The 24,582-nt window shown below is 48.5% G+C and overlaps 3 protein-coding genes across 8 annotated transcripts in view; 2 read left to right on the plus strand and 1 right to left on the minus strand.

The window, feature by feature from the left end:
- KLHL21 (kelch like family member 21) overlaps positions 1 to 13,005 on the minus strand; it is a 16,778-nt gene extending 3,773 nt beyond the window's left edge. The window contains exons 1-4 of one of the 2 annotated variants that reach the window (XM_075018008.1): positions 12,731 to 13,005; positions 7,690 to 8,714; positions 4,729 to 5,134; positions 478 to 550 (exon numbers count right to left, since the gene is read on the minus strand). In XM_075018008.1, coding sequence (XP_074874109.1) covers positions 478 to 550; positions 4,729 to 5,134; positions 7,690 to 8,707 — 1,497 coding nt within the window. In that variant the 5' untranslated portion in view covers positions 8,708 to 8,714; positions 12,731 to 13,005. The remainder of the gene's footprint in view (positions 1 to 477; positions 551 to 4,728; positions 5,135 to 7,689; positions 8,715 to 12,730) is intronic. The other variant, XM_075018009.1, reaches the window with a different exon arrangement.
- A 261-nt stretch (positions 13,006 to 13,266) lies between these two features.
- Positions 13,267 to 22,411, plus strand: PHF13 (PHD finger protein 13). Of its 2 annotated transcripts, XM_075018015.1 has the most exons (5): positions 13,289 to 13,435; positions 16,075 to 16,176; positions 16,474 to 16,564; positions 17,106 to 17,658; positions 19,838 to 22,411. In XM_075018015.1, the coding sequence occupies exons 2-5, from the start codon at positions 16,148 to 16,150 to the stop codon at positions 20,062 to 20,064; spliced, it is 900 nt and encodes a 299-aa protein (XP_074874116.1). In that variant the 5' UTR covers positions 13,289 to 13,435; positions 16,075 to 16,147; the 3' UTR covers positions 20,065 to 22,411. The 2 variants fall into 2 exon arrangements, with proteins under 2 accessions (XP_074874115.1, XP_074874116.1); XM_075018014.1 differs by lacking the exon at positions 16,474 to 16,564 and having other exon boundaries at positions 13,267 to 13,435.
- Positions 22,412 to 23,343: 932 nt separating this feature from the next.
- Positions 23,344 to 24,582, plus strand: part of THAP3 (THAP domain containing 3) — a 57,687-nt gene continuing 56,448 nt past the window's right edge. For all 4 annotated transcript variants that reach the window (XM_075018017.1, XM_075018016.1, XM_075018018.1 and 1 more), the window contains exons 1-2: positions 23,344 to 23,484; positions 24,287 to 24,479. In XM_075018017.1, coding sequence (XP_074874118.1) covers positions 23,408 to 23,484; positions 24,287 to 24,479 — 270 coding nt within the window. In that variant the 5' untranslated portion in view covers positions 23,344 to 23,407. The remainder of the gene's footprint in view (positions 23,485 to 24,286; positions 24,480 to 24,582) is intronic.

Here is a 24,582-nt window from a genome sequence, read left to right on the forward strand (position 1 = left end):
TGAATATACAAAAAACCGACAGACGTATGAAGGGACATAACCAGAAAAGCCAATGCATGAAACAAGATTAAATAAGTGAGGGACTTTGAGTATAACAAGAAAACCATTTAAATATACATTAGTTCCTGTGTGCATTAATGTAATGTTGTATACTACGTTAATGCACACTAGCAAACTTCCAGAGCAAGCTAGTTAGTTCATGACTCCATAGTGTGCACTGGAATTTATATCCTTCTAGTGTGGACGAAAGCACAGTGAAGACAAGCCCTCCACTGTTGTCAATTTATCTAAATGACAAGAGCTTTGAAGCAAGGACTACCTTTTTCTGTACAGTGCTGCACAAACTACTAGTATTCATTGACTTAATTTTGTGATGTGTCCATGTGTAAATAAGTAATTTCCCAATGCCAAGAAGTTTATAATCCAAAGGAATTGTTTCCAGCAGTTTAAAAAATGAACTCACTGTCAACATCCTACCTGAAGCATAGGAGGGATTTTGTCCCATTCATTTTTAATTGGATTGTAAACATCCACTTCAGCAGAATCATCTCTACAAAAGACAAAAGGAAACTACTATTCAGAGAGCTGTAAAGGTCCCCCATTTCATCAAGCACAGGTGAAAGTAGTCCAAACAAGTGCCTGAAGCACTACTTTTGCTTCCACCATTACATTCACAAACTTGTGCGCACACTGATCAAATGGCACTTGCACCAAGACATGAGATATGGCGCACACACCAAACTCCAATATCCAGCTCCTATAGCTCAGCGTTAATGGCCTGCCCAGAAGTCAATAAACCTGCACAGGCCCCGACGCTGAAGAGCTTTGTACTATGAGTGGGCTGCATCATTATGCACATGAGACTTCACTACTTGTGAAGTGGTGCCTGTGCCCAAAGAATGGTACCAGCACTTCCTTGCTCCTCCTCAATCAAAACTGCTGTTAAAAATGTTCTGGTGGAATTCATTTTGAAAAAATCACCACTCTGGGCAAGCTAGTTGTGGACGCAGTGAACCATACACTGGAGACAGAACGAGCCCTGAACACCCAGGCTGTATTTCTGCCTTCCCCTAAAGTCAACTGTCCCATTGTTATTCCTGGCACCTGCATAAAACAGGAGGCAGTTACTTGTTTTACACCCAGGAGCCACACTGTGCTATTCTCATAATTACAGGCCAGTCAAACATGTTATTTAATCACTTTTGGGTCCAATTACAGATTAATATCCTGAAAATGTGTATTCATATCAGAAAATCAGATTATTTTGTCAGGTACATAAGAACATCTTGGAAAAATAACTGATATTCTGGGGTGACTTAAACCTCTCGCCACCTAAAATTAATACTAAAAGGATCCCTGTTAAACTGAGACTTTGGCCAGCGCCGAGTTTAGATGTGGGGTGGGGGGAAATAAACGATGGAAAGAGGTCTGTAATGGAAGAACTGACAGAAGCACTATAATCCCACAAGGCTTCTTTTACCCATTCCACTCACGAAAGCTGAGTGTGACAGTGACAGGTGAGGGATTATTGTGACAGAAATGAAATTTGCTGACATATGAATGTGGAGACTACAAGGTCAGGGCAGTCACAGCAGTACTTAAAGTAAATCCAAGAAAGTCCTGTTAGGAATGAAGCTGAAAACTACCTAAAAATACATAGTCTTCTACTTAGTTTAATCACTAATTAATTTGAGCTTCCATTTTAACTGAATCGTTGGTTTCAAGAATTAAGTTAACTGAATTTAAAGTTAAAAAATATGCACTATACTAGAATTAATTGCAAGTGGTAGATGACTCTTTCACTGGATAATTCAATCTCTGTCTATAAAGTCATTTGATTAAATTTAAACATTTGAATAAGGGAAGAAAAGTGAGTCCAAGACCATTAGAAATGAGTGTTGCATTTTTCAGATATTGTTACTGACTTTCCAGGAACTACCATTTCCTTTGCAATGTAAGACAAGCATTCTAGTAATGAGAAATAACAAGATCAAATGCTTATTCCAATCAAAGCAATAGCAACAGAGTTTGCCTAAATAAGAAAAAGGTGAAAAATATATGTCTTCACAGACATCTCAGAGGCTCACCTCTCCCAATGGCCATTTAGCAGCTATCATTGCTTATGAAAGGGTGTGGTTAGTATACAGCAAAATCCAGGTTTATAAACAATAGTTATTAGTTAAAACAGGGTGGGTTTATTTAAATAAATGCAATTTAAATATTTGATTTTAAATCACCAAGCAGGAAATCTTTGATTTAAAATTAAGGATATTAATCTTGTTTTGCATATCTACTTTAGTTATTTTCCCCAAAGAAAGTTGATTTTCATTATGAGTAATCATTAAAACTTATTGATTTGCAACTAAATATAACCTTCGCACTAAATTTGGTGCATCTTTTTGTTAACCACGAGCTATACTACAGGGTGAGCCTCTCTAGTTCAGAACTCTCTTGTCCAGCAACATCCGTAATCTGGCATGACTGCAGTTAGCTGGAAGATCACTTATCATGGGTGTGGCCAAGTTTCCTGTGGTCCCACAGAGTTTGTTTATAGCCACCAGTCCTGGCTCTCCATGTTCTGTGTTGTTATTTAGCTGTATTTTACCCCTAAATGCCTTAAGAGCCCACTAAGCAGTAGAAGGGTTGGTAATGTGCTAGGTAACATTGACCTCTCATGATCTGGCAAATTCTCTCATCCGGCATGGAGCAAGTCCCGAGGGTTCTGGATTCAAAAGGTTCAATCTGTATATTGGTACACTTTATTTAGGTAAATATAAACCTTAAATTACATTTATTCTGATTCTTAAATTTTACATTTTGTATGTTGAGTTGTTAAAACAGTAATTAGCATCTAGCTCAATTCGAAAATTCTGATGCAATAAAGTGTACAAAAATATCAACAGTTTAATTTTTGTATTAGTTAAGTAAAACTACCTTAAGTATACAGATACATGAGAAACATGTTCTGTGTTTATTAATTTATTAAAGCAAAGTAATATCTGTAATTTGTAAACTGAACGGATTGTTTCTGGCCACACTGTCCTTTAATATTGTAGAACTAGAAACTCTCACACCCAGTTTTTTTGGATAGATTGGAAGAAAACAATTTTTTCTCCTTTTTCGAACATACAATTCATTCCTTAACTCAGACTGAACTATCCAAACAAACAAAAAATATTCTTTGTGCGTCTGCAGATGAGCCTATTGCTCTCAAAAGCTGATTAAGCACTTTAACAAACTGTAATTACAAGTGCTTAGCCAGTTACTTTCACCAGTTCAATGGTTTAATTTCTGTAAAATTTCAGCAGCAAGCACATGCTGCTTATTATTTTAATATGGTTTAAATGCATTACTTCAAGTTTAGGCCTTAACAAAGGCTTGTCTATTTCAATTTTATGTAGGTTTATTTAAAATAAACCTGTATTCAAACAAAAAATACAAATTAAAATACAAAAACCTCATTTATAAATTGTAAATCATTTTTATCCCCTATGGTTAAACAAATGCACAAGCTCATAAAATACATGGATTATAACCAGTTTCCTTAGTTAGTTACTTTGGAAAGCAATCTCCAAACAGAGGTGTCTATATAGCAGGAAAGATGGTCCATGGAAGTCAAGCATTTATAAATAATTTTTGTTTAACTCAATTCTAAGAATCCACACATTTTACACAACTTAAACACATGGGGACCTCTTCTTTCACCTGTTGTATACCTCAAACAACATATTAATGGGAGTGTCATATAATCAGCTGAAGAGCAAAGATAACCCTTTTAGTCATAGTGCTTTAAAAATCCTAAAGTTTCTGTCAAGCTACTTATACAGAGAAGACATCATCATTTACAAAGTTTACTATAACTAACTATGCTGCACAAGGCAAATACTTCCAATAATGAAAGTGAAAGCACACAGTTTATGTGCTGGGAGGGAAAACAGGAGTAATCACAATTCCACATGATGATGTGAGGAACCGGACAAGGTTGTTTCTAAAATAGAAGCACTTCTTTTTTTGTGCCGGTACTGAGTATTGGCACATCAACAGCCCCAGCCATGGAAGACACTGTATAGAAGTAACCCAAGAGGCCAGGTATGGTATGATGCTTTATTTATATCTGTAACTAGGGTTTGTTGCAAAGACGAGGGAGAGATTTTATTCTCGCTTCATAAAGGGAAAAAAACCCATAAACGGAAAGTTAGCAGCTTTAATTAATAAGTTACCCTTTGGGTCCATGTATATGAACCTACTGCTCTGAAATTGTTCTTATAAACAGCTACCAGAAAAAACATCCATCCAGCATCTTTTTTTTTTCTTTTTTGGTAGACTTGGGAAAGGGAGATGAAGAATTTGAACCATTAGAACTCAACTAGCAATGGTACATAACACCTCGCTTAAGAACAACAAACCATATTCTCTTACCTCATTTCATACAATCATAGAATGCTAGAACTGGAAGGGACCTGGAGGGGTCATCGAGTTCAGCCCCCTGCCCTCATGGCAGGACCAAGTACTGTCTAGTGCAAGTTATCTGCTGTACCAGTTAATATTTTCTTGGTGCTTAATTGTTTGCATTTAAAGTAATAGTAGGACTGAATTAAAAGCCAAGAGAACTTAAGGGTTCTACTTCAAAGTAGATTTCTCAATCCAGATTTGTAACACTGGATGTATCCCAAACTGTGGACATAAAAAAAATCAGACTACCGTAGGTGGAGATGCAATATTACTTACCTTACAAAGTATATAAGTCCATTGAGAGTCACAGTTTTTGGTGCAAAAGACCATGGAGGCAGCTGTCCACAGTTCACTAGGGACCAAAGGTCAGTCTCAGGGTCATAGCATTGTATAACCATGGATTCTTTGCCTGCTAGAGAGCCAATAGCAAAGAGCTTGCCACGACACGATGTGGTGGAACAGTTGTCCATTGGGTACAACATAGGCTGCAAAGCCTCCCAGGTGTCTGTGGAGTGGTCATAACGTTCTGTGCTGTCCGAGGCTATAATATACAACAGTCCATCCAAGACTGTAGAGCTGTGGTATTCTCTTGCTTTTAACATTGGAGACACTTCTGTCCACTCATTCACACTGGAATTGTATCTCCAAACACAGTCATAGAGCCTTGACCCATCTGATCCTCCTACAGAAGAGCAAGTAAATATTTTGCAGTACATCCCACTGTATGTGGGAGTTATGGAAGAAGATAGAGAAGGGGTTTTACAAAATAATTCAGCCCTTTATTGGGTATCCAAAAATATTACTACTTTCTAATACTATAATAAATGTTGCTACTCCTCCAGCCTACTTGTTATTAAAATATTTAGACATCAGAAGAAAATGGCAGTTTCACAACAATTTTAGAACTAAAGGTAACACTCAGCCTCAAACGTGTTTGGAAATTTCAAAATAGGCCTGTAGGTCTGCCTCCCATTTACTCCCGGTATCTCAGAGAAGATTCCCTCAAGTGGTGCCTAGAAAAAAATCTGACATTATCAACTCAAAGCACACCCCAGGTTTGGATAACTTCCTAACTGTTTTCTCCCTTTCCTATTTACAGGCCCCCCCCCCGAAGAGAGGGCTTAGAGTCAGTGAGGCAATACAGCACAACTTTCAACAATGATTAGCCAGAAAAGCCTTCTACAATAGTTGATGACTATATCACTGGAGCAAATCTAGCACACACTCATCCCTCGTTATATCAGCAAAATTGGTTCCCAACTTTCTGCTCATAGGCGAAAACTCATAAGAGAGACACTAAATTCCTATTAAATACACGTTAAAGTCTCTGATTGGCTCCTAGTGCTCCTAACTTGGCAAAGGAGAGGCAGCATATGCTGCTGCTTTTGAATGGTAAGTGAACCTTGGGTGGGGCGGGGGTTGGAGAAGGTTAAAGGCTCGGGGCAGTTTGGGGCCATAAAGCAGGAGGGAGCGTTAAAACCTGGTGGCGGCTCTGCTGGAGGAGGTGGCGGCTCCTTCCTCCAGGCTGCAGCAGCGACACCTGTGGAGGGTGTGGTGGGCTGGGGTAGGTATTGGGAGTGGAGCGGGCTGGGCCGGGCCAGGAATGCACAGGAGCTGAGAACTGGGGGAGTGCTGGGAGCAAGCTGGGCTGGGGATGCGCAGGAGCTGCAGACCAGGGGAGTGTTGGGAGTGGGCTGGGCTGGGGGGTGTGCAGGGAGCTGCAGGCTGGGCGCCCTCCAGAAGCATTAGGAGTGGGCTGGACTGGGGGGTGTGTGGGAGCTGTGGGCTGGGGAGTGTTGGGAGCGGGCCAAGCCAAGGGGTGTGCGGGGAGCTGCAGGCTGGGTGAACGTTAGGAGCAGGCCAGGTTGGGGGGTGCGTGAGGAGCTGCAGACCGGGGGAGCACTGGAAGCAGGCCGGGACAGGGGGGTTCATGGGGAGCTGCGGACCAGGGGAGCATTGGGAGCTGGCCAGGCTGGGAGGTGTGTGGGGAGCTGCGGGCTGGAGGAGAGTTGGGAGTGGGCTGGGATGGGGTGTGTGTGCAGGGAGTTGTAGGCTGGGGGAGCATTAGGAGTGGGCCAGGCCAGGTGGGGGTGAGTGGGGAGCTGCAGGCTGGGGGAGCGTTGGGAGTGGGCCACGACGGGAGGTGTGCGGGGGAGCTGCAGGCCAGGGGCGTATTGGTAGCGGCCCAGGCCAGGGGGTGTGTGGGGATCTGTGGACCAAGGGAGCGTTAGGAGTGGGCCAGGCCAGGAGGTGTACAGGGAGCTGAGGGCCAGGGGAGTGCTGGGAGCGGGGGGGATGTGCAGAAGCTGTGGGCCAGGGGAATGTTGGGAGCAGGCTGGGTCAGGAGGGGGGACTTCAAAGTTGCCTCGGTACTTTGAAGTACCGGAGGGTACGCCGTGGCTGGACGTGTGCTGGTACTTTGACGTTTAAAACTTTGGAGCTGCTGCGGTGGGGAATTTGCTTAATGAAGTGCTGCCTATGCACGGCAGTACTTCATTAGTAAACTCCCAACACCCTAATTACCATCCTTCCTTCGAAGGAAGGTGGTAGTGTAGACACAGCCTTAATGTCTGAGTTCCAAGCCTATTAGCAACATAGAATAAATCTGACCATGAAGCAGGTTATAACCCCTAGCAGAACAAAACCATTTCAGTTTTACTCATGTGCTTCGTTAACCTGCACTTAGAACCACAGTCCTACTGTCTTTCTAAATAAGAACGTAAACAAATATCTTTACCCAGACTTGCATGCAAACCTCCAAACAGAACAAAGTGTTACTGCACTGTGGAGACACCGAGGTTCCTTTGAAACAGGCTGTTGGAATGTCTGTCTGCTTATAATGTATGCTACACACTCATTCAACATTTTTAGAAATGCCAAGAAATCATTTCCCCTGGCATTTAGCTCAGTAGCAGAACAGTTCCTGAGTCTTTCCAAGAGACATCCTAATTACAAAAGCTCATCTCATTACTCTGCAAACAGAAAAAGACAGAAATGGCCCATCCTGGGACTAATGGCAAAGGGAAGAGCTTTCTATAAAAGTACTAGTGCTCTGAAAATTCAAGTATCTAAGTTTTGGCCTTTCTACAGCTTTGCCAATGCACCTTGATCATTAAACCTGAAGTCACCCCCCATCCCTTTCTAGATCTGGGCTTCTTCCAGACTAATGCCCAGTTGTGGCCCTTTCCCCAGCCAACTCTCTGTGGGGCATCAGATCTAACACGGTTCCGTTCTTACCAGTCACGTAGATGTCGTTGCCCAGCGCTGCTATACTGTAGCCACCACCCAAGTGCTCAGGAAACTCGGCCAGGTAGCGCCAGTGCCCCGTGCGTGGGTTGTAACAATCAACAGTGACCAGCTCATCACAATCACGATCACAACCGCCTATGAGCACCAAGATCTCTGCCAGGCCGGTGGAGGGTCGCGGCCGCATGCGAGCACATGGCCCCCGGTCGTGCCGGTCATAGCGGGCAGCCTGGAAGTCACGGGCCTCCCGCAGAAGGCGCAGGCAGGGTTGACAGCGCGCCACCAAGGGCTCACCCTCCACATGTGCCAGCAGGTAGAAACGGCGTACAAAGGGCAAGCGTACATGGGCCAAAAGCTGCGGCAGCAGTGGGGCACGGGCAGCAGGGTCAGCACGCACCCAACGTAGTGCCAGTTGGAAGGCTGCCTCCTCCTTGGGCACGCACAACTCATCGTCCCTCAGGTACGAGATGAGCCTCGCCAAAGGCAGACGCTCCAACTGCGCACTTAGCTCACCCACATGACGCAGCACAAAGCGGTGTGCGGCAGCTGCAAGAGCTGGGCAAGAAAAGGCCTCTGCAAAGTCTTGCATGTCCAGCGCATTGGCTGGCTCCAGCTGCCGGGCCAGCCAAGCGCCACATGCTTCCTTCACGGCTGGGAACTGCAATAGGTCGGCAGCACGTAGCAGCCGCTCTGCAATGTCTGGGCCCAGCCGTCCCACCCGACCAGTGTAGGCAAAGTCAAGCAACAGCGCCAGGCACTCTGGGTCCACACCGTGTAGCCGCACCCGTTCGGCCCGGGACTCCCGTAGCGACCCACCAAACATGGCACGGAAGTAGCCAGAAGCTGCAGCCAGCACAGCTCGGTGTGCCCCAAACTCACAGCCACCAGCCACCACTGTCACATCAAGCAGGCTCCGCTCAGAGCGCAGTGCGCTCAGACCCCGCAGCAGTGCCACAGCATGTGCTGGTTCCCCAGGACCACCACCTCCTCCTGCTGGGCTGGGTTCCATGATAACCCTGTAAGGAAGGCAACACACATCAGGTTAGTATGATGCTTTTCAAGCGCCCATAGCCCCTATAAGGACCAGACCCTGCCCTAACCACATGTGGCTCCTTCCCCATTCCCATATACCCCTAGCAGCCCAAGGGCTCAAGCAACATTCAAGGACAGAAACCACAGATTAGTGTACACTCCCCCTCTCCTCCCCCCGACACACACACACTCATGTCAGGCACAGCTGTTCAAGTTTATAATATTCACATCAAAAGGGGGAAGGGGCCTCCCTGACTGATGCAATCCCAGCAAGGAGATTCAGCTTACATAGGATTCTCTAGAAACCAGAGGGATCTGGCAAGCTTTCATCTGCTATGCAGGGATTGCTTCTGGAGAATTGCTTTATCCTCAGATACACCTAGCAGAGACTTGCAATTCAAAATCAAGGTGTGTGAAAAAAAATCAGAATGGGCTGTTTTAAATGTTGAGGATGTCAAGCAGACACCACTCAGGGTCCTGCTGCCCCACAGGTTCATGGCTCCCAATCCCCTTCCATGGACTGAAGGGCTGAGGCCCTCCCACCCCTAGTCCCACAAACCTGAATATGTTTAAAAATGTCACTATCTAGTCCTGCCACCACACCACCTGGGGCTGGGATTTTGTCAGATATGATAGTTAAACACTATTAGTCCTGGTCAATATCTGCACAGAAGACCACTATTTGCAGCCAAAGCAGAAACCCCAGGGGTGACAGAAGTGACATAGGTGCTTTAGGACAAGCTGTTCTTCCCTCTGAGTTGGTGGCTGGGATCTAAGCATTACGATGCCGTGAAACTGTCAGCCATAAAGGCAATCTCAAACTCAAGACCCTGACCACTTTTAGTCACTTAAGGCCTGTGCATTTTTACACAAGTTGAAGTGTTAACCTGAAGGTCCTGGCTAAATTCCAGCTCACATCTATAATGTCTTTTATAAAAGCTTCCCATTTGTTTTATGTTTGTTCCCCCCCCACTAAGAAAATTCAGCTGTCATACAATGGTGATTGCATTCCATTTTGGCAAGTTAAGTGAGCCCTGTTCATACTAAATCTAATGCATCTTAGGATCTTTCTGGATAAAAGGATCCTATATAATGTGTACAGAATTAATTACTTATAAAATACAAAAGTCTTTAAAGGAATAATAATTAAACAGTATTTTACATGTAATGGTAATTCACTATTACACAAAAGGACTGAAATACATCAAACCCATAGAAAATAATTTTAACAAGAAGGAAAATTCAGTTTCTACAAATACTGGACACTGCAATTTAAAATGTAAATAATAATAAGACCCTGGTCACATAAGCATCCTAACTAAGATCAGCACCATATTGTGCCATATTCTAAAGGCTAAGAGACAATCTCTGTCCTGAGCAGTTTACAAAATAGGATGAAGGGGGAGGGATACAATGCACAAAGTGACAGCAGCAATAAATCCAAGGTGATGTTGCTAGATTTAGGACGTAATGGCATGCAGTTTATTAAGCACAAAGTTCTTCACCTAAAGTAACAAGGTTCAATTGCTGTATTTGTGATGGGGCTAGGGTTAGACTAGAGGGTCTTTCGAGTTAGTGTTGCACAGTAAGTCTTTGCAAAAATAAAACACTGAAATAATGTGTTTCTTTAAAAAAAAATGGAAGTACGTTTTCAACATCACTCAGATGGACCCCGTCCCCTTCTACAAAGGAATATTAGGGCATTTGTCACATCTCATTTCTAAATTATTTTTCAGAAGTTCTTTGGCATAAAAGAACCCCCCCGATATCTGTACTTTCACTAGTGATCAAATCTCAAGTTGTTCGCAATGCTGCTTTTTCCTCCTTGATGATCTTACCCATTACTACATGATCTCCTAAATTCCAGAGCAAGGCAAATATGCAGGTATGCAGGAAAAAAGGCAATACTGTTCCTTGCCCATAGATGGACTGGACACATAGCTATTAGGAGCAGCATTCCCAGCACTAAGTAGGTGCCAATGTGTTATTTTTGTAGACAGGATGTGGCAAGAAAGAACAGTCTGGAACTTAAAGTGCAGAAGGCTGCAATCACACAAGCTTACTCCTCAAAATTTCACATAAAGTTTGAATGGAGCATGCAACATAACTTAGAATCCATATCATTCCAACATTATACTTTAGTATTACACTAATAGGATTCATCTGCTCAAAAAAACAAAACAAAAACAAACAAAAACCCACCTTCATGTAAGTATTTTGAGAGATTGCCAAAGCTGAAAAGGTCTAAAATTAGACCTATCTGCTCTGTTGTGTTTGACAAGCATTCACATGCTTTCTTGTTTTGCCCTCTTCTCTGCCTGTCCCTTCCACTGAACAGGTAAAGGATTCAAATATACAAGAAACAAATTGAGGAAGGGGCTCCTCATCAAGCTTCATGATACAGGAAAAAAACAACAACAACCTACTGCTACCATGGAAAGAGGTTTGACTCATGAAAAAAGAGCAAGAACATTTAGTTTGACACATTGAAGAATGTCCTTCTCATTTAAAGTTTAATGGCTGAATTCTAAAGGACCTGTTTTGTACCACTTTATTTTGTTGCTCACAGATTACCAATAGCATGGTTCTCAAAGTACAGTTTTGGTGACATTTATTATATGCCACTCATTTTGTGTTCAATTACAACAGGGAATTTAACTTGTTAAAAGTCAAATTAAAAAACTGCTATTGAAAACTGTGTTTTACAGATGCTCGCTATCTCCGTCTAAAACTGAGGACAACTACTTATGGCTGTGTTGGAACAGAGCTATCCATAACTACACTAATAACTTGCAAGAATGTTCCTTTATTCCTGGATTACATTTTGGAATAAGATTGTCCTTGGGTGCCAGTTGCCGATGCTCTTTACCTAGCTGAATTAACTGCACAGGAAGTTTACAGAATTGTATTTCATATAGGTGTAATTTCAGTGGAGAATATGGATGTTTTCTTTTTAAACATATTTTGTTTGTTTAAATTTTCCAAGTTGTGCAAAATTATGAGCAGAGTCACACAATTTTTTAATGACAGACCCAGAAGTCAAGCTTTATGGCTGTCCAAATACCACACATCAATGTCATATGTCCAAGCACATAAAATAAATAACCTTAAAGGAAACCCCAATAAAGTCTCAGGCAGAACTTTTCATCCTTGGCCTATTTTAGGAGTCTGCAACCTGTGGTTCCAGAGTTGCATGCATCTCTTTCAGGACTTCTTTATAGCTCCCAATGCTATAATTGCAAAGTAGGTCTGTATATATGTATGTATCAATAAACAAAATAAAATAAAATAAAATCCCTCCTGATTATTTTCAATAAATGGTGAATATCTAAAAGCCTAGCACTGAACAGCTCAGATCTGAATAGATAAGTGAGCTCACAACGCTGGATAACTCCCCTTTAGTACGTGCAGCACATTGCGAGACATGATACTGTATCTGAGTTTTGATCGTGTTGCTAACAGAGCCTTGATTCTGCAAAGCGCGTGGCACTCCTGCTGCGAAAGGCAAGAGGCATTTTAAGAAAGAAGAGTGAAATTAACGTGACGGGGGAGTGACAGTCGGGAAGAGAGAGGTACGAACGCACGTGAAGCCAAGTTCGGGCGCGCTGATCTGAGCGGAGGTTACAACACCCCGGGCTGACAACTCCCGGGGGTACCGAGTCAGTCCGTAGCTATGGGCTGCCGTTACGTGCGAGGTCCGCCTCGGACGCGCGTACTTCGCGACTATGGAGCTTGTCGCCGACTCTGGCCCCTCTCGCAGTGTCGCGGGCCGGCCCCCGGCCTGGCGGTCACCTCACCGACCCGGGAAGCGCCGCTCAGGCTGCTTCGGGGACCCCCGGCGCTCAGCAGCGCAAGCCGCCCCCGCCAGGCAGCAGCCGCACCGCACCTCTGCAGCAGAGGGGAGGGAAGGACAACGGCTCCCGCCCCGCGGACGCGCAGGACGCGGGCCCGGCGCGGCCCTCACCCGCAGGGCCCCGATCCTGCGGAGAGACGCACTTACCCTCAGGCACGGCCGGCTCACTGGGCGGGGGCGGCTCCTGCGCTGACCGAGGCGCCGCACGGCAGGAGACGGGGCTGGCTGAGGGACCGCCCGGCCAGGCCACCGCAGCCCGCCGCGAGAGGCAGGCCCTGCCCTGCCCTGCGAGTGCCGCGGTGACTAGGCCGGGCCTGCTGCCAGGGAGTCCCGTGACACCCCTTCGCGGGAGTCTCCCCCTGTCCCCAACCGCCGGGGAGAAAGGGAACAAGTGACTCCGCGAGCGCCGCCACAACAGCACCCCCGGCCGGCGGGCCTGAGTGGAGCAGCGGGCATGCTGGGGCGTGTAGTTCTCCCGGGACTACAGCTCCCGGCAACCCCCGAGCCCCGTCAGAGTTCCCCCCCACCCCGTCTCTCGCGGGGAGGGAGAACTACAACTCCCAGCAGCCCCTGCGCCCAGCCCACCGGAGCTGCTCGGGGGAAGAACTACAACCCCCAGCAGCCCCTCTGCCTCACCCGGCGCCCGCCCCCTTCTCCCTCCGTCCCTCCCTCCAGCCCGCCGGTACCGGGCGGTTCGAGGGGTCGGCGACCAGCGCTGCCAGGCGAGATCGAACTGAGTGGTCAGTACTGGGCCCGTGCGCCGGGCAGCACCCGGACCTGCCTGCCTGCCCGCCCGCCCGCCCGCGCTGGGATATGGATCCCGAGCCCTGCGCCTCCCCCTTTCCCCCTGAGGTGAGCCCGGGGGCCGTCTCCCCGCTGCCCCCTGCCCCTCGTCGTGCCGGCGTCCGGGACCTGCTCCGCGGCGGTCCCTTCCCCCGCTGCGAGCATGGGCCGCTGCCTGCGGGCCCCCGTCCCCGGCCCCCTGAGGGGCCCCCTCGCCACGGGGCCCCCGTCCCCTTCCGGGATCCCCCACCCCAGGGCGCCGGCCCCTCCCCATCAAAGATCTGCCACCTGGCCCTTCCCCCCGCAACCAGGGCCTCGCCCCCCCCCCTCAGTGTTCTGCCGCCCGGCCCCTCCCACCTCAGAGATCCGCCAGCCGCCCCCCGACCCCCCCACCCGAGGGCGCCGGCTCCTCCCACCTCAGAGATCCGCCAGCCGCCCCCCGACCCCCCCACCCGAGGGCGCCGGCCCCTCCCACCTCAGAGATCTGCCACTCGCCCCCCCCCACCCGAGGGCGCCGGCCCCTCCCACCTCAGAGATCTGCCACTCTCCCCCCCCACCCGAGGGCGCCGGCCCCTCCCACCTCAGAGATCTGCCACTCGCCCCCCCCACCCGAGGGCGCCGGCCCCTCCCACCTCAGAGATCTGCCACTCGCCCCACCCGAGGGCGCCGGCCCCTCCCACCTCAGAGATCCGCCACTCGCCCCCCGCCCCACCCGAGGGCGCCGGCCCCTCCCACCTCAGAGATCTGCCACTCGCCCCCCGCCCCCACCCGAGGGCGCCGGCCCCTCCCACCTCAGAGATCTGCCACTCGCCCCCCGCCCCCACCCGAGGGCGCCGGCCCTCCCACCTCAGAGATCTGCCACTCGCCCCACCCGAGGGCGCCGGCCCCTCCCACCTCAGAGATCTGCCACTCGCCCCCCCCGCCCCCACCCTAGGGCGCCGGCCCCTCCCACCTCAGTGATCTGCCGGCCGGCCCCTTTTAGAGATCCGCCACGCTACCCTTCCCCCACACGCAGGGCCACGCCCCCCGCCAGAGATCTGCCGCCCGGCCCCTCCCCCCTCAGATCTCCCGTTCCGTCTTTTCCGCCCTGTCCACCCTAGGGCCCCGGCCCTTCCTCCCCTCAGAGATCCGCCCCCTCGGCTCCTCCCCCCACCTCCATAGGGCCATGGCCCCTACCTTCCATAGAGGTTTGTCACCTGGGCTCTCTGCCTTCGGAGATTTCCCACCCAGCCCTCCCTGCAGTGAGTCCCCACCCACCTGAGGGTTCCTGACCTCCCCCCTCATAGATCTTCTACCTGCCTCCTTCCCCCACCCCATAAAGGCCTCACCCCATAAAGAGTCCCCTGCTGTAGGGTCCTGACCCTTCCTTCTTTTCAGACATTGACTTTGTCAGCTCCCTTGGCCTCAGCCAAAGATTCCAACCTCACATGGTAATTCACTCTGGGCTCTGACCTTGATCCCTTTCCACCTCAGAAATTCTCCCTGTCCCATCTAGATAGCTGCCCCTCCCAGCTCAAAACCCAGGGCTGAGTGCCATTTTTGAACTTGGGACACTGGTCCCCCTCTGTACCTCTTCAAATCCTCTTAGAGAGCCATTTCTTGCATACTCTTTCTTCATCTGAGCACCCCCATCACAGGGACTGAAAGCCCTCATCCAACGATCTGGCGCCCTTCGGAGTCTTCTATGTGGTGTCTGCTGTTTAATCCTCCTCCCCCATCACAGATGGAGGAAACTCTGGTTGCCCCAGTGATGCTTCCCATTCAGGAATGGCTTCTTTGGACAATGACATTCTCAGGCAATGTCCAGTGCAGATGGAGAAATAGGAAGGATTTCTCAGCAGCCTGTCTTGCTACTTGACAGCTCAGTTCAAAGTGTGGGTTGGGATTAGATACATATGTACTTCATATTCATTTGTATTTCATGGGGATGGGATGGAAGCATTATAATGAAACTTGGCATTGGGTAGTGCTTTGGGGTCTCAATACAAAACTTAAACAAACAAACACCTGTAAGAAATATTCTGTGTCCAGGCAGACTCTGTATGTAGTCAGTCTTTTGTTTCCAGGAGCTTAAGTTCTGGGTGGGAGCTGTGATGTAAACTCTGCACTAGAAAGAGACCAGTAACAGCAACGAAGGGTCCTGTGGGACTCACCTTCGTCAGTGAATCTGTGCTCACTAAAGCTCATGCTCAAAACTTTTCTGTTAGTCTATAAGGTGCCACAGGACCCTTCGTTGCTGTTACAGATCCAGACTAACACGGCTACCCCTCCAATACTAGAAAGAGACCAGTAATTAGTGGATTTAACTTATCAGTTACACTAACAGGGTCTACAGACTTCACAGTACCCAAACAGCTATTTTAGTGACAGTTTAGCACCTTTTCTGTCATTAATAGCTTACTTTAAAGAATTTTTGTTCAACATAATACTAGACCCCAAAGATCTTACAAGCCACCAATTAAGACAATGTGGGAATACCAAGAGGGGGAGCCTGAAAATTGGAAAAGCCCTGCCAAGCATGTTAAATCACAGGATTGTCTAAGGGAGCCCTCCTTTGCATTTTGACAACATAAGAGATACTTTGAAACTATCAGAGGTGGCTATCTAGGTGTCTAAAGTCCTTATGCTGTCTCTGATTTAGCATTATAGTTGGTTTGTTTTTAAAAAAAAATCTCATTTTAATGTCCTGGTCACTGTTTCTTTAACAGGATTTTTCTCCCAGCTCCAAGAGACACAGAACTGTTGAAGATTTCAACAAGTTTTGCACCTTTGTTTTGGCATATGCTGGCTACATCCCCTACCCACAAGAGGTAATGGTGCAGCAATTCAATCCTTCTTTTATTTCAGGTACACATTGGTATAGCTAGTGCTGTTGAGTGGTTAAATGTTGCCAGGGTGACAAGCATGGTATAAATACCTTGACAGATATAGAGGGTGTGTTTGAGGGGTAGGGTCCTCTAAAAGCTCCTTTTGGGACAAAAGTGAACCCACTGGCCTGTGATATTGCAAAACAAAGCATGGAACTTGGCATGTAACTGAATATTGTCAGCCTCCCACCTGAGCAGCGAATGTCCCTACACTTATATAAAGTTAAATGTAATCCTCAGGCTCCTGGAGTATGATGTGATCTCTTCTTTAATCAAAAGTGAGGCAGTCCAAACCCCTGTCTTGCTTGAGGGGACAGAAAAAAGTTTAAAGGTCAGTAAGTACCATTTCTGTTTAAATTATTTTATTAGTGAACCATTTCTGTGCAGGGAAAAATATTGTTAGGGGTATTCATGCCAGAGTTCCCCCTCCTTTGTGTCCTAGGCCTAGATAGCCCCAAACTTGAGATTGGCTCATTTCAAAGGTTGTGAAGCAATTGTTTTCCTTGACTGGAATTCCCAGCAGAGGCTTAGGATACAAAGCCCATGAAAGGAGTTGGAAGGACTCCTATAAGTATATGGTGTAGCACAGTACTTCACTGAAAACTATTTAATGCCTTTAACACTCAGCTGTGCCTGTCCTGGGCCACAGGAAAGGATAAGAGTACGTCAGTAATGCAGGCTAGTGAGTGTATGGCAGCAGGATATGTGGAGATTCTTATTTTTAGTTAGAAGAGAGGGAGCCTATTCTGCCAGGTATAGATCTGTCCCCATCCTCCCTCGCTTCAAAAAGGTGGGTGCAAGCAGTAGTTGTCTAAGAGGTTTACTATCAACTCTAAAATGATACTCACATCTGGTCTCTTAATATTTGCTAGGAGACCCCCTTGAGGAGCAGTCCCAGCCCCCCCAATAGTACTGGGGGTACCATCGACAGTGATAGCTGGGACCCCCGATTCAATGATCTCCATTCTGCTGTCTCCGTGCCAGTCAAGAGCAGAAAGAGCTTTAGTCAGCTCAAGCGAGCAAAACCATATGTTTCACTATTGCAGCGGGCAAAACCTAGCAGCTTGCTGCCAGAGCGAAAGCAAACTGATAAGGTCAGAAAGAAGAAAAAGCTGAAGAGAAGAGACACGGAAGCTCCTGTGGAAGAAGACTATGGGGGGCAACTGCTGAAGCTGGAGACAGAAGATTCTTATATTGAGACCCCTGTGAGTCCCTCATCTGAGGGCGATCCTCAGTCTGTGACCGACCATTGCTCAGTATGGGACTCTGACACTCCTTCCAGTGTCTCGTACCCTCCTGAGACTTCTGAGCAGGGCATGGAAATACAGAGAGTTGGCAAACGCACGGTCATACGGCAGGGCAAACAGGTTGTGTTTCGAGATGAGGATGGCACGGGTGATGATGAGGACATAATGGTGGATTCAGGTAAATGGCCCTGCTAATCTGAGAGATTTGTGAGGTGTTTGGTCAGATTCAGATGATAGGTGGCTGCCATTAGTGTGTCATTAGCGATCAACTATCTATCAACTATAAAATGGGATAGTGTAGATCTGCCTTGGGGGAGGTTTAAGAGCAAAATTCATTAGTGTTTGCAAAGTACATTTAGATCTTTGGGTAGAAACAGGTGGAGAAGAGAAAAGAATGTTTATTGCTTAGTGACCAGGCACCTGAAGTAAGCTTTCCAGATTCTGAGGTGAGGGTTTCTTCCCATAGGATGTGCTTTTGGAGAGGCTTAATGTAAAATGGGAGAGAAGGTTGGAAGCTAGTTTGGGGTGTAGAACACATTTCTTTCTACGTATATCCACTGGGTTTGCTGAGATTCTTTCCTAGAGCAAGGTTCAGGATGCAAACTACAGTTTTCCGCATGCCCTTGACAGGTCTTGTCAACTTCCTCCTGCCGTCTGTTCACTAGGCTGCGTATTTGGGTCTCAGCACTGAACCCAGGAACTCGCTTCTTGGCTGAGTGGAGTTCAAGCACTACTTCTAGGCACACTTTCAGAGTGCACATTCACTTTCTAGCCCCCTTTTCTGAATGCATAGGCCATGAGATGAGCTCTGTGTTCCTCAAAACTCTCCAGTAGCTTCATACCCTGCCCAGAGTGCTAACCATATAGGCACTCTGGCTTCCAGTTTACTTTCTCAGGGACACATTATCATTGATGCAAATGACCACACTTTCCAGAAGGTTTCTAACACAATTACTTTTTACTTTAGACAGTGCGGGAAACATAGTGATCTAGGCAAATAAAACACAGCTACACACCAGTCAGTGCTTCACTTTTCTCACCACTGAAGTGTTCTTTAGAATTTGGGTCTGCATCCTTTCTAGGTGTCCAGGATACTACTGTAGCTCATGGCTTCTTCATAATATCACATATCTTTCTCTCCTTCTGCTCCTCCAGCCTTACCTGCTACTACCTTCAAAAAGTCCCTTCTGCTACAAAAGCATACTCCTTTGTTGCTGTCTCATGTCCCAAGCTTCCTTTGCGTCTTTTACCAGCCTGGGCTCTGTGTTTTGAAGGACTTTAGTTTAGCCACACCTCATTTCCTTGTTCCCTCCACTGGGGAAGTTCCATTCCTTCAGAAGAGAAGATGGAGGAAAAATGGTTTTATCTAGGAAGCAGTTACTCCTTTGTTCTGTACAGGCAGGCAAAGTGTGTTCAGGTGTTGGTGGTCTTTAATGAGTGACCTATTTATAGACACAAGTGCAGGGTTTATTCTCTTCTCCTTAGCATAGGGGTGGACAAGATCTGACCTGGGAGTCAGATCCAGCCTGCAGCATGGAGCAGTGGAGCTCAAAGCAGCTGGTTGTTCCCTGTGGCTCTCTGAGTAGTGGGGAAGTGGGAGGGTTTTCTGCATTGTCCCCACCCCCAGCAAAATCTCTTAGCTCCTACTGGCTGGAAATCGTGCAAAAACCTCCTCCTGCAGTGCAGAGAACCAAATGGAACAACCAGCTATTTTGAGCGGTCCAGTGCTGTTGGCAGGCAAGGAAGCCTGCCTCAGAGTGTTGCTGGTTTGAATCTGCTTAGATAAGCACCTCCCAGCCAGAGGCTGCCTCTGGCATTCTACCCTGTCCTGCACCCCAATTCCCACCCAGACCCTTCATCCCTCCCACACCCTCTTCTCCAGACCAGAATCCTCTCCTGCACACATAACCACTCTTGAATGCTGCCCCATGTCACAGTCCCCTCCTTCACCCAAACTCCCTCTCAGACCCCACACTCTCTTCTGCACCCGTCCCCTTACCCTGAGCTCCCTTCTGCTCCCAACTTTGATCCCAGATCCTGCACGCCTTGCATAGAAAAGTGCTGCCCTTGACCACTTGCCTGAATCTTGGTGTGCCCCCACTCATCAAAATTATTGCCCACACCTGCCTTAGCATAAGGAATGTAAGGGCAGAACACAGTGCAGTTTCCCATAAAAGCATCAAGGTTCATAAGAAGCAGAATTTTTAGGCTGTACATTGTCAGATTCCCCAAATCATCATAGGGCTGTAAGGACTGCCCTGTAACCCAAGAAGTAAATTCTGTGCCAAAAGGCGGAGTTTGATGTGCAGCTGGAGTGAAGATATCATTGTTTAATTCACTGGTTTTTTTGCTTCCAGATGATGATTCATGGGATCTTGTCACCTGTTTCTGCATGAAACCTTTTGCTGGACGGCCAATGATTGAATGTAATGAGTGTCACACCTGGATCCACCTCTCTTGTGCCAAAATCCGCAAATCAAATGTGCCAGAGGTCTATGTCTGCCAGAAGTGCCGGGACTCTAAGTTTGATATTCGCCGCTCAAACCGTTCCCGGACAGGTTCGCGCAGGCGCTTTCTGGACTAGCAGAGGGAACTACTGTGTTGGTATACTGCTTGGGCAGATTAGCCATGCAAAATTCAGAACTCCAGTCAGTGGGGCAAGGAGAGCTCCTCTGAACTGCAGTTGCTCAGGCAAAAGTGTCAGTGTAAACAGACACAAAGTGTTTAATGTCTTTAACTTGCCAGGGCTGGAAGAGGCCTGCTGGCCAAAACTTCTGCTAGAGGCTGATTAGCTCTAGAAACAGCATACTAAACACCCCACATTCTGTGGGGTTTTGTCCAGCTCAGACTGTGAATAGGATGATAATTTGGGAATGTATGCCTTTACTGCCTATCAATTTTCATCCCACTTGGAAAGTGCTAAGCAAGTGTAGGACTTCCAGGTACTGAAGAAAATAAAACTCCTCCTCAAAAGCAGGAATAGGAGGAGAGAAAAGTCTGAAAGTAAACAGCCACATGTTTTAGTTTTATTGTAATCCTAGATTTGCCCATTTGTCTATATGCATAAATCTTAAGAATTTTGAAGGTTTTAGAGTGCGCTTGAATGCGTACTGAGCTCATGTGACCTGTCTCCTCCTCAGTTGGGTAGTAGGAGAGTATCCACTGAGGTCTATGATTTGGTTTTGTTTTTGGTGGAACCATTTAGTTCCCACAGCTCTATGTACTGTTGTCTTTAAAAGGGAGACACAGCCCTTTGTTTTTTTTTTTTTCCCTGGGTGGGTCATGCTAGAAGTGACCATGTCAGTTTTCTTCCTTAATTGAGCTGAAACATCTTAAAATCATTGTCATGATTTCATTTTGCATAAGGGGCTCAAACATGAGGTTGTGGTCTGCCACTCACTCCATTCCACAGCCCTGTGTAGGGTCCCATCTCAGAAATCTCAGTCAAAAGGCATTGTTTTAGGAGACCCTGCTTCCCTTCCTTCCACCAGGCTGGACATAAAGCTTGGGCTGCACAGTGCGCCCTAAAAAATTAAAATCTAGGAATTCAGAGAGGCCTTGTTAGGATTTGGGCTCTCCCGTCTGACTAGTGGGGCTAGAGTTATTGGCATTTTTAAAAATGGCTTCCTGGGCTGCATTTATAGTGAGAAGATTAGAAAATCTTTGAGATGCATCTGCACATATACAAGTAGGAGGAAATGCATGCATTAGGGCATCCAGCCCAAATCTGGTTAAGTGGCCTATGCAACGGGCAAGGTGGGCTACAGCTGATTGAACTGTCCAGAGCTGCAGAGGATAAGGGAATGCGACAGCACCAGAAAACGTTTTTGTATGTGGTGCCTGCCCTTTTTGGGAGCAGTGAGCGCAGTGGACACTGGTCTAGAGAATGCGTCAGGGAAACAAAACTAGTACATGAGGCCACTAAGGTGAAGATGCTTTCCTTTTAATGACCAAATTAAGAACACTGTATTTATTGCACAAACTGGATCTTTGTCCTTGAGAGAATTCTAAATCATACGATGCTTAATGAACAATAGACATTCTGTCCTGTCAGCCTGTTAGAGGTGCTGGAGTCACGAGCCGATATGTTTATGTCTGAAAGAAAACAGAACTGCCAGGAACACATGTAGCAGATGCTTTGTATCAGATTGTCACCTTATTGAAATACTGATTTATCAGGAAAAATGTCCTGGTAGTATCAGCGATCCTCCTTCGGATATTTAATACTAGGCTATGCAGAGAGCATTAGAACAGATTGCATAGCACTGTTCTACAATGCCCAGGGGCTCGATCAGATGAGGCCTTTACCTTTTATCATCACAATGCCGCTGCACTATTTTGTTTTACTGTCCTTTTTAAAACTTGGTACAGTTTGAAAAGCCTATAAAGTGATTTTGATTTATAGGTGCATCAACTGAAATCTAATTTATAAACAGTTCCACTTAAAATAAAGACAGTCATGACCAGAAATGAAATGGAACCAGGAATTTGCCAAAGATTTGCCTTGGAGGGCTGTGTTCTGCCACCGAATAAAACACTAAAGTGTAGCTGTTTTGTCTCTGCAATGTAGAAGGTGTTGGAAGAAATCTATTCAGCCTGTGTAAGGGTGTAACCTGATGCAGGTTTTGGCATTTGTGTCTACACTAAGTCTACAGTACAACTGGACCACTTTAAGATAAGCACCTGTTGTTTTAGGAGAGAAATATAAGAATTGGCCAATGAGTTGCCTGTTTCCTAGAGGTTCAAGACTACTTTTAATTCTTTTGACTATTGTTCTGTTTCCTTTTCAGATTTACCTTAGCAGATGGTGTCTGACAACCTCAGCTTGTTACAATGTTAGTAAAAAGAACAAACGTCTCCATGGGTTTGATTTAATCACTTTCATCCATGTATGATTTCAAGTTAATTCAGAGCTTTATTTTTTCATTAAAAGTGGTTATTTTAACAAGTGGCACTTTTCTTAAACATATGAATCACCTATTAATATAATTTTCTCTTTGCTTTTTCCTACATGGGTTTGGAGTTATGTTTCTATAGTGAACAAGAAGTCTTGTGGCACCTTATAGACTAAGAGATCTGTTAGACTATCTGTTAGGCTATAAGGTGCCACAAGACTTGTTCTCGAAGCTACAGACGAACGCGGCTACCTCTCTGATACTTGTTTCTATAGTGGACAGAGGCCCTAATCAGCAGCCGGTAGCGCTAAGGGGACGGAAGACATGCAGCTGGCTAGCCGCCGCAGGTTGCACTATACAAAATCGAATGACACAAAACGGAGGGAGGGCGAGGAATGCGCGCAGACATACCCACAGGTACATGCGTGTTTCTTACGTTATCAGCGGTCTGTCCCATCTGCCATGAACTGACTTCTCGGAGGCACGGCAGGAGCGGAGCTTGAAGAGCTCAACAGTTCGATGGCGGGAGCGGGGGAGGCTCTGCGAAGGAGCTGGGTGGGTGGGCTGGGGCTGGGGGATGCCAGAGGAGCTGACGGGGTGGAGGCGATTCTGGGTGTGGCCTCTGAGGCCCTGTGCTGGGCGGGCTAAGGCTGCAGCTGGCCCGGCCCGCAGGGCAGAGGAATCCGGCGGTGGCGGGGAAGTGGGCGGCAGGGCTTCAAGTGCCGCCCTTAAGGGGAGTGCGACTGCTTAACTACAGCCCCCAGGCTGCCGCGCGGCGCAGGGACTACAGCTCCCAGCATGCTTTGCGCGCAGCCCGCGGCCCGGCTGGCTCCACAGGCAGGCACCTGCGCCGGCCGCTGGGAGCCGGTGGGCGGCGCGATGCATGCAGGGAACGGAAGGCAGTGCGGGGGGGGGGGTCTCGCGCGCCCGCTCGCTCAGAGGGGAACTCCCGCCCGGAAGGCGCGTACTCCAGGGGCTGCTCGGCCTGAGGGGCGCAGCCATCTTGGGGGGGGGGGCAGCGCGGGGCGGGCGATGCCCAAGTCCTGTGCGGCGCTTCGGTGCAGCAACCGCTACAGCAGCCGCTGCCGGCAGCAGCTCACTTTCCACAGGTACCGGCCCCTCCCCTTATCCCTCCCCCACAGGTACCGGCCCCTCCCCTTATCCCTCCCCCACAGGAACTGGCCCGCCCCACCGTTCTCTCCCCCCCACCCCGGGAATCGGCCCCTCCCCCACAGGAACCGGCCTGCCTCCTGCAGGGACTGGTCCTCTCCGGCCCCTCCCCCCCCGGGAACCGGCTCCTCCCCTTATCCCTCCCCGACAGGCACCGGCCCCTCCCCCACAGGCACCGGCCCGCACCGGCCCCTTATCCCTCCCCCACAGGTATGGGCCCACCCCCTGCAGGCACCGGCCCCTCCCTGGGAACCAGCCCCTCCCCTTACCCCCCCCCCACGAACCGGCCCCTCCCCCTCCCCCCTCGGGAACCAGCCCCACTGGCCCCTCCTCTTCCCCCCTCCCCCACAGGTACCGGCCTGCCCCCTGCAGGCACTGGTCCCCACTGGCTCCTCCCCGCCCCCTGCAGGCACCGGTCCCCACTGGCTCCTCCGCTTATCCCTCCCCCACAGGTACCGGCCCACCCCCCGCAGGCACCAGCCCTCACCGGCTCCTCCCTTTACCTCCCCCCTCCCCCGGGAACCAGCCCCTCCCCTTATCCCTCCCCCACAGGTACCAGCCTAGACCGCCCCCCCCTTTCTACAGGTACTGGTCTGGGCCTCCCCTCCCCCCACCACAGGCACTGGCCCTGCCTCCCTCTCCCTCAGGTACTGCACGCCCCCCCGCCACGTATCGAGCCTGCCTTCCCCTTCCCCTGCGCAGGGACCGGGCTTAGTCCACCTCAGCCCCCCTCTCCTGCAGGTTCCCCTTCAGCCGGCCCGAGCTGCTGGCACGCTGGGTGGGCAACATCGGCCGTGGCAATTTCCAGCCCAGTACGCACATGGTGCTCTGCTCGCAGCACTTCCAGCCTGACTGCTTCAGCGCCTTCGGTAACCGCACCAACCTCAAGCCCAACGCCGTGCCCACGCTCTTTGCTTCTTGCCGCACGCTCACGGTGAGCCGCCCAGCCAGGTCCAACTCCCGTGCCCCGCATGCAGGGGGTGAGTGGTTGGAGCAGAGCCGTGAATTTGCCCTTGCAGTGCGTGCTGCACAAACAG

Source organism: Carettochelys insculpta, chromosome 23 (genome assembly GCF_033958435.1).
Source record: "Carettochelys insculpta isolate YL-2023 chromosome 23, ASM3395843v1, whole genome shotgun sequence".
Lineage (NCBI taxonomy): Eukaryota > Metazoa > Chordata > Testudines > Carettochelyidae > Carettochelys > Carettochelys insculpta.

Coding starts and splice junctions, on each gene's coding strand:
- PHF13 (XM_075018014.1), top strand. CDS start 13,397: ATGGATCCCGAGCCCTGCGCCTCCCCCTTTCCCCCTGAG. Junction 16,177..17,105: donor ACATCCCCTACCCACAAGAG/GTAATGGTGCAG, acceptor AATATTTGCTAG/GAGACCCCCTTGAGGAGCAG. Junction 17,659..19,837: donor GGACATAATGGTGGATTCAG/GTAAATGGCCCT, acceptor TTTTGCTTCCAG/ATGATGATTCATGGGATCTT.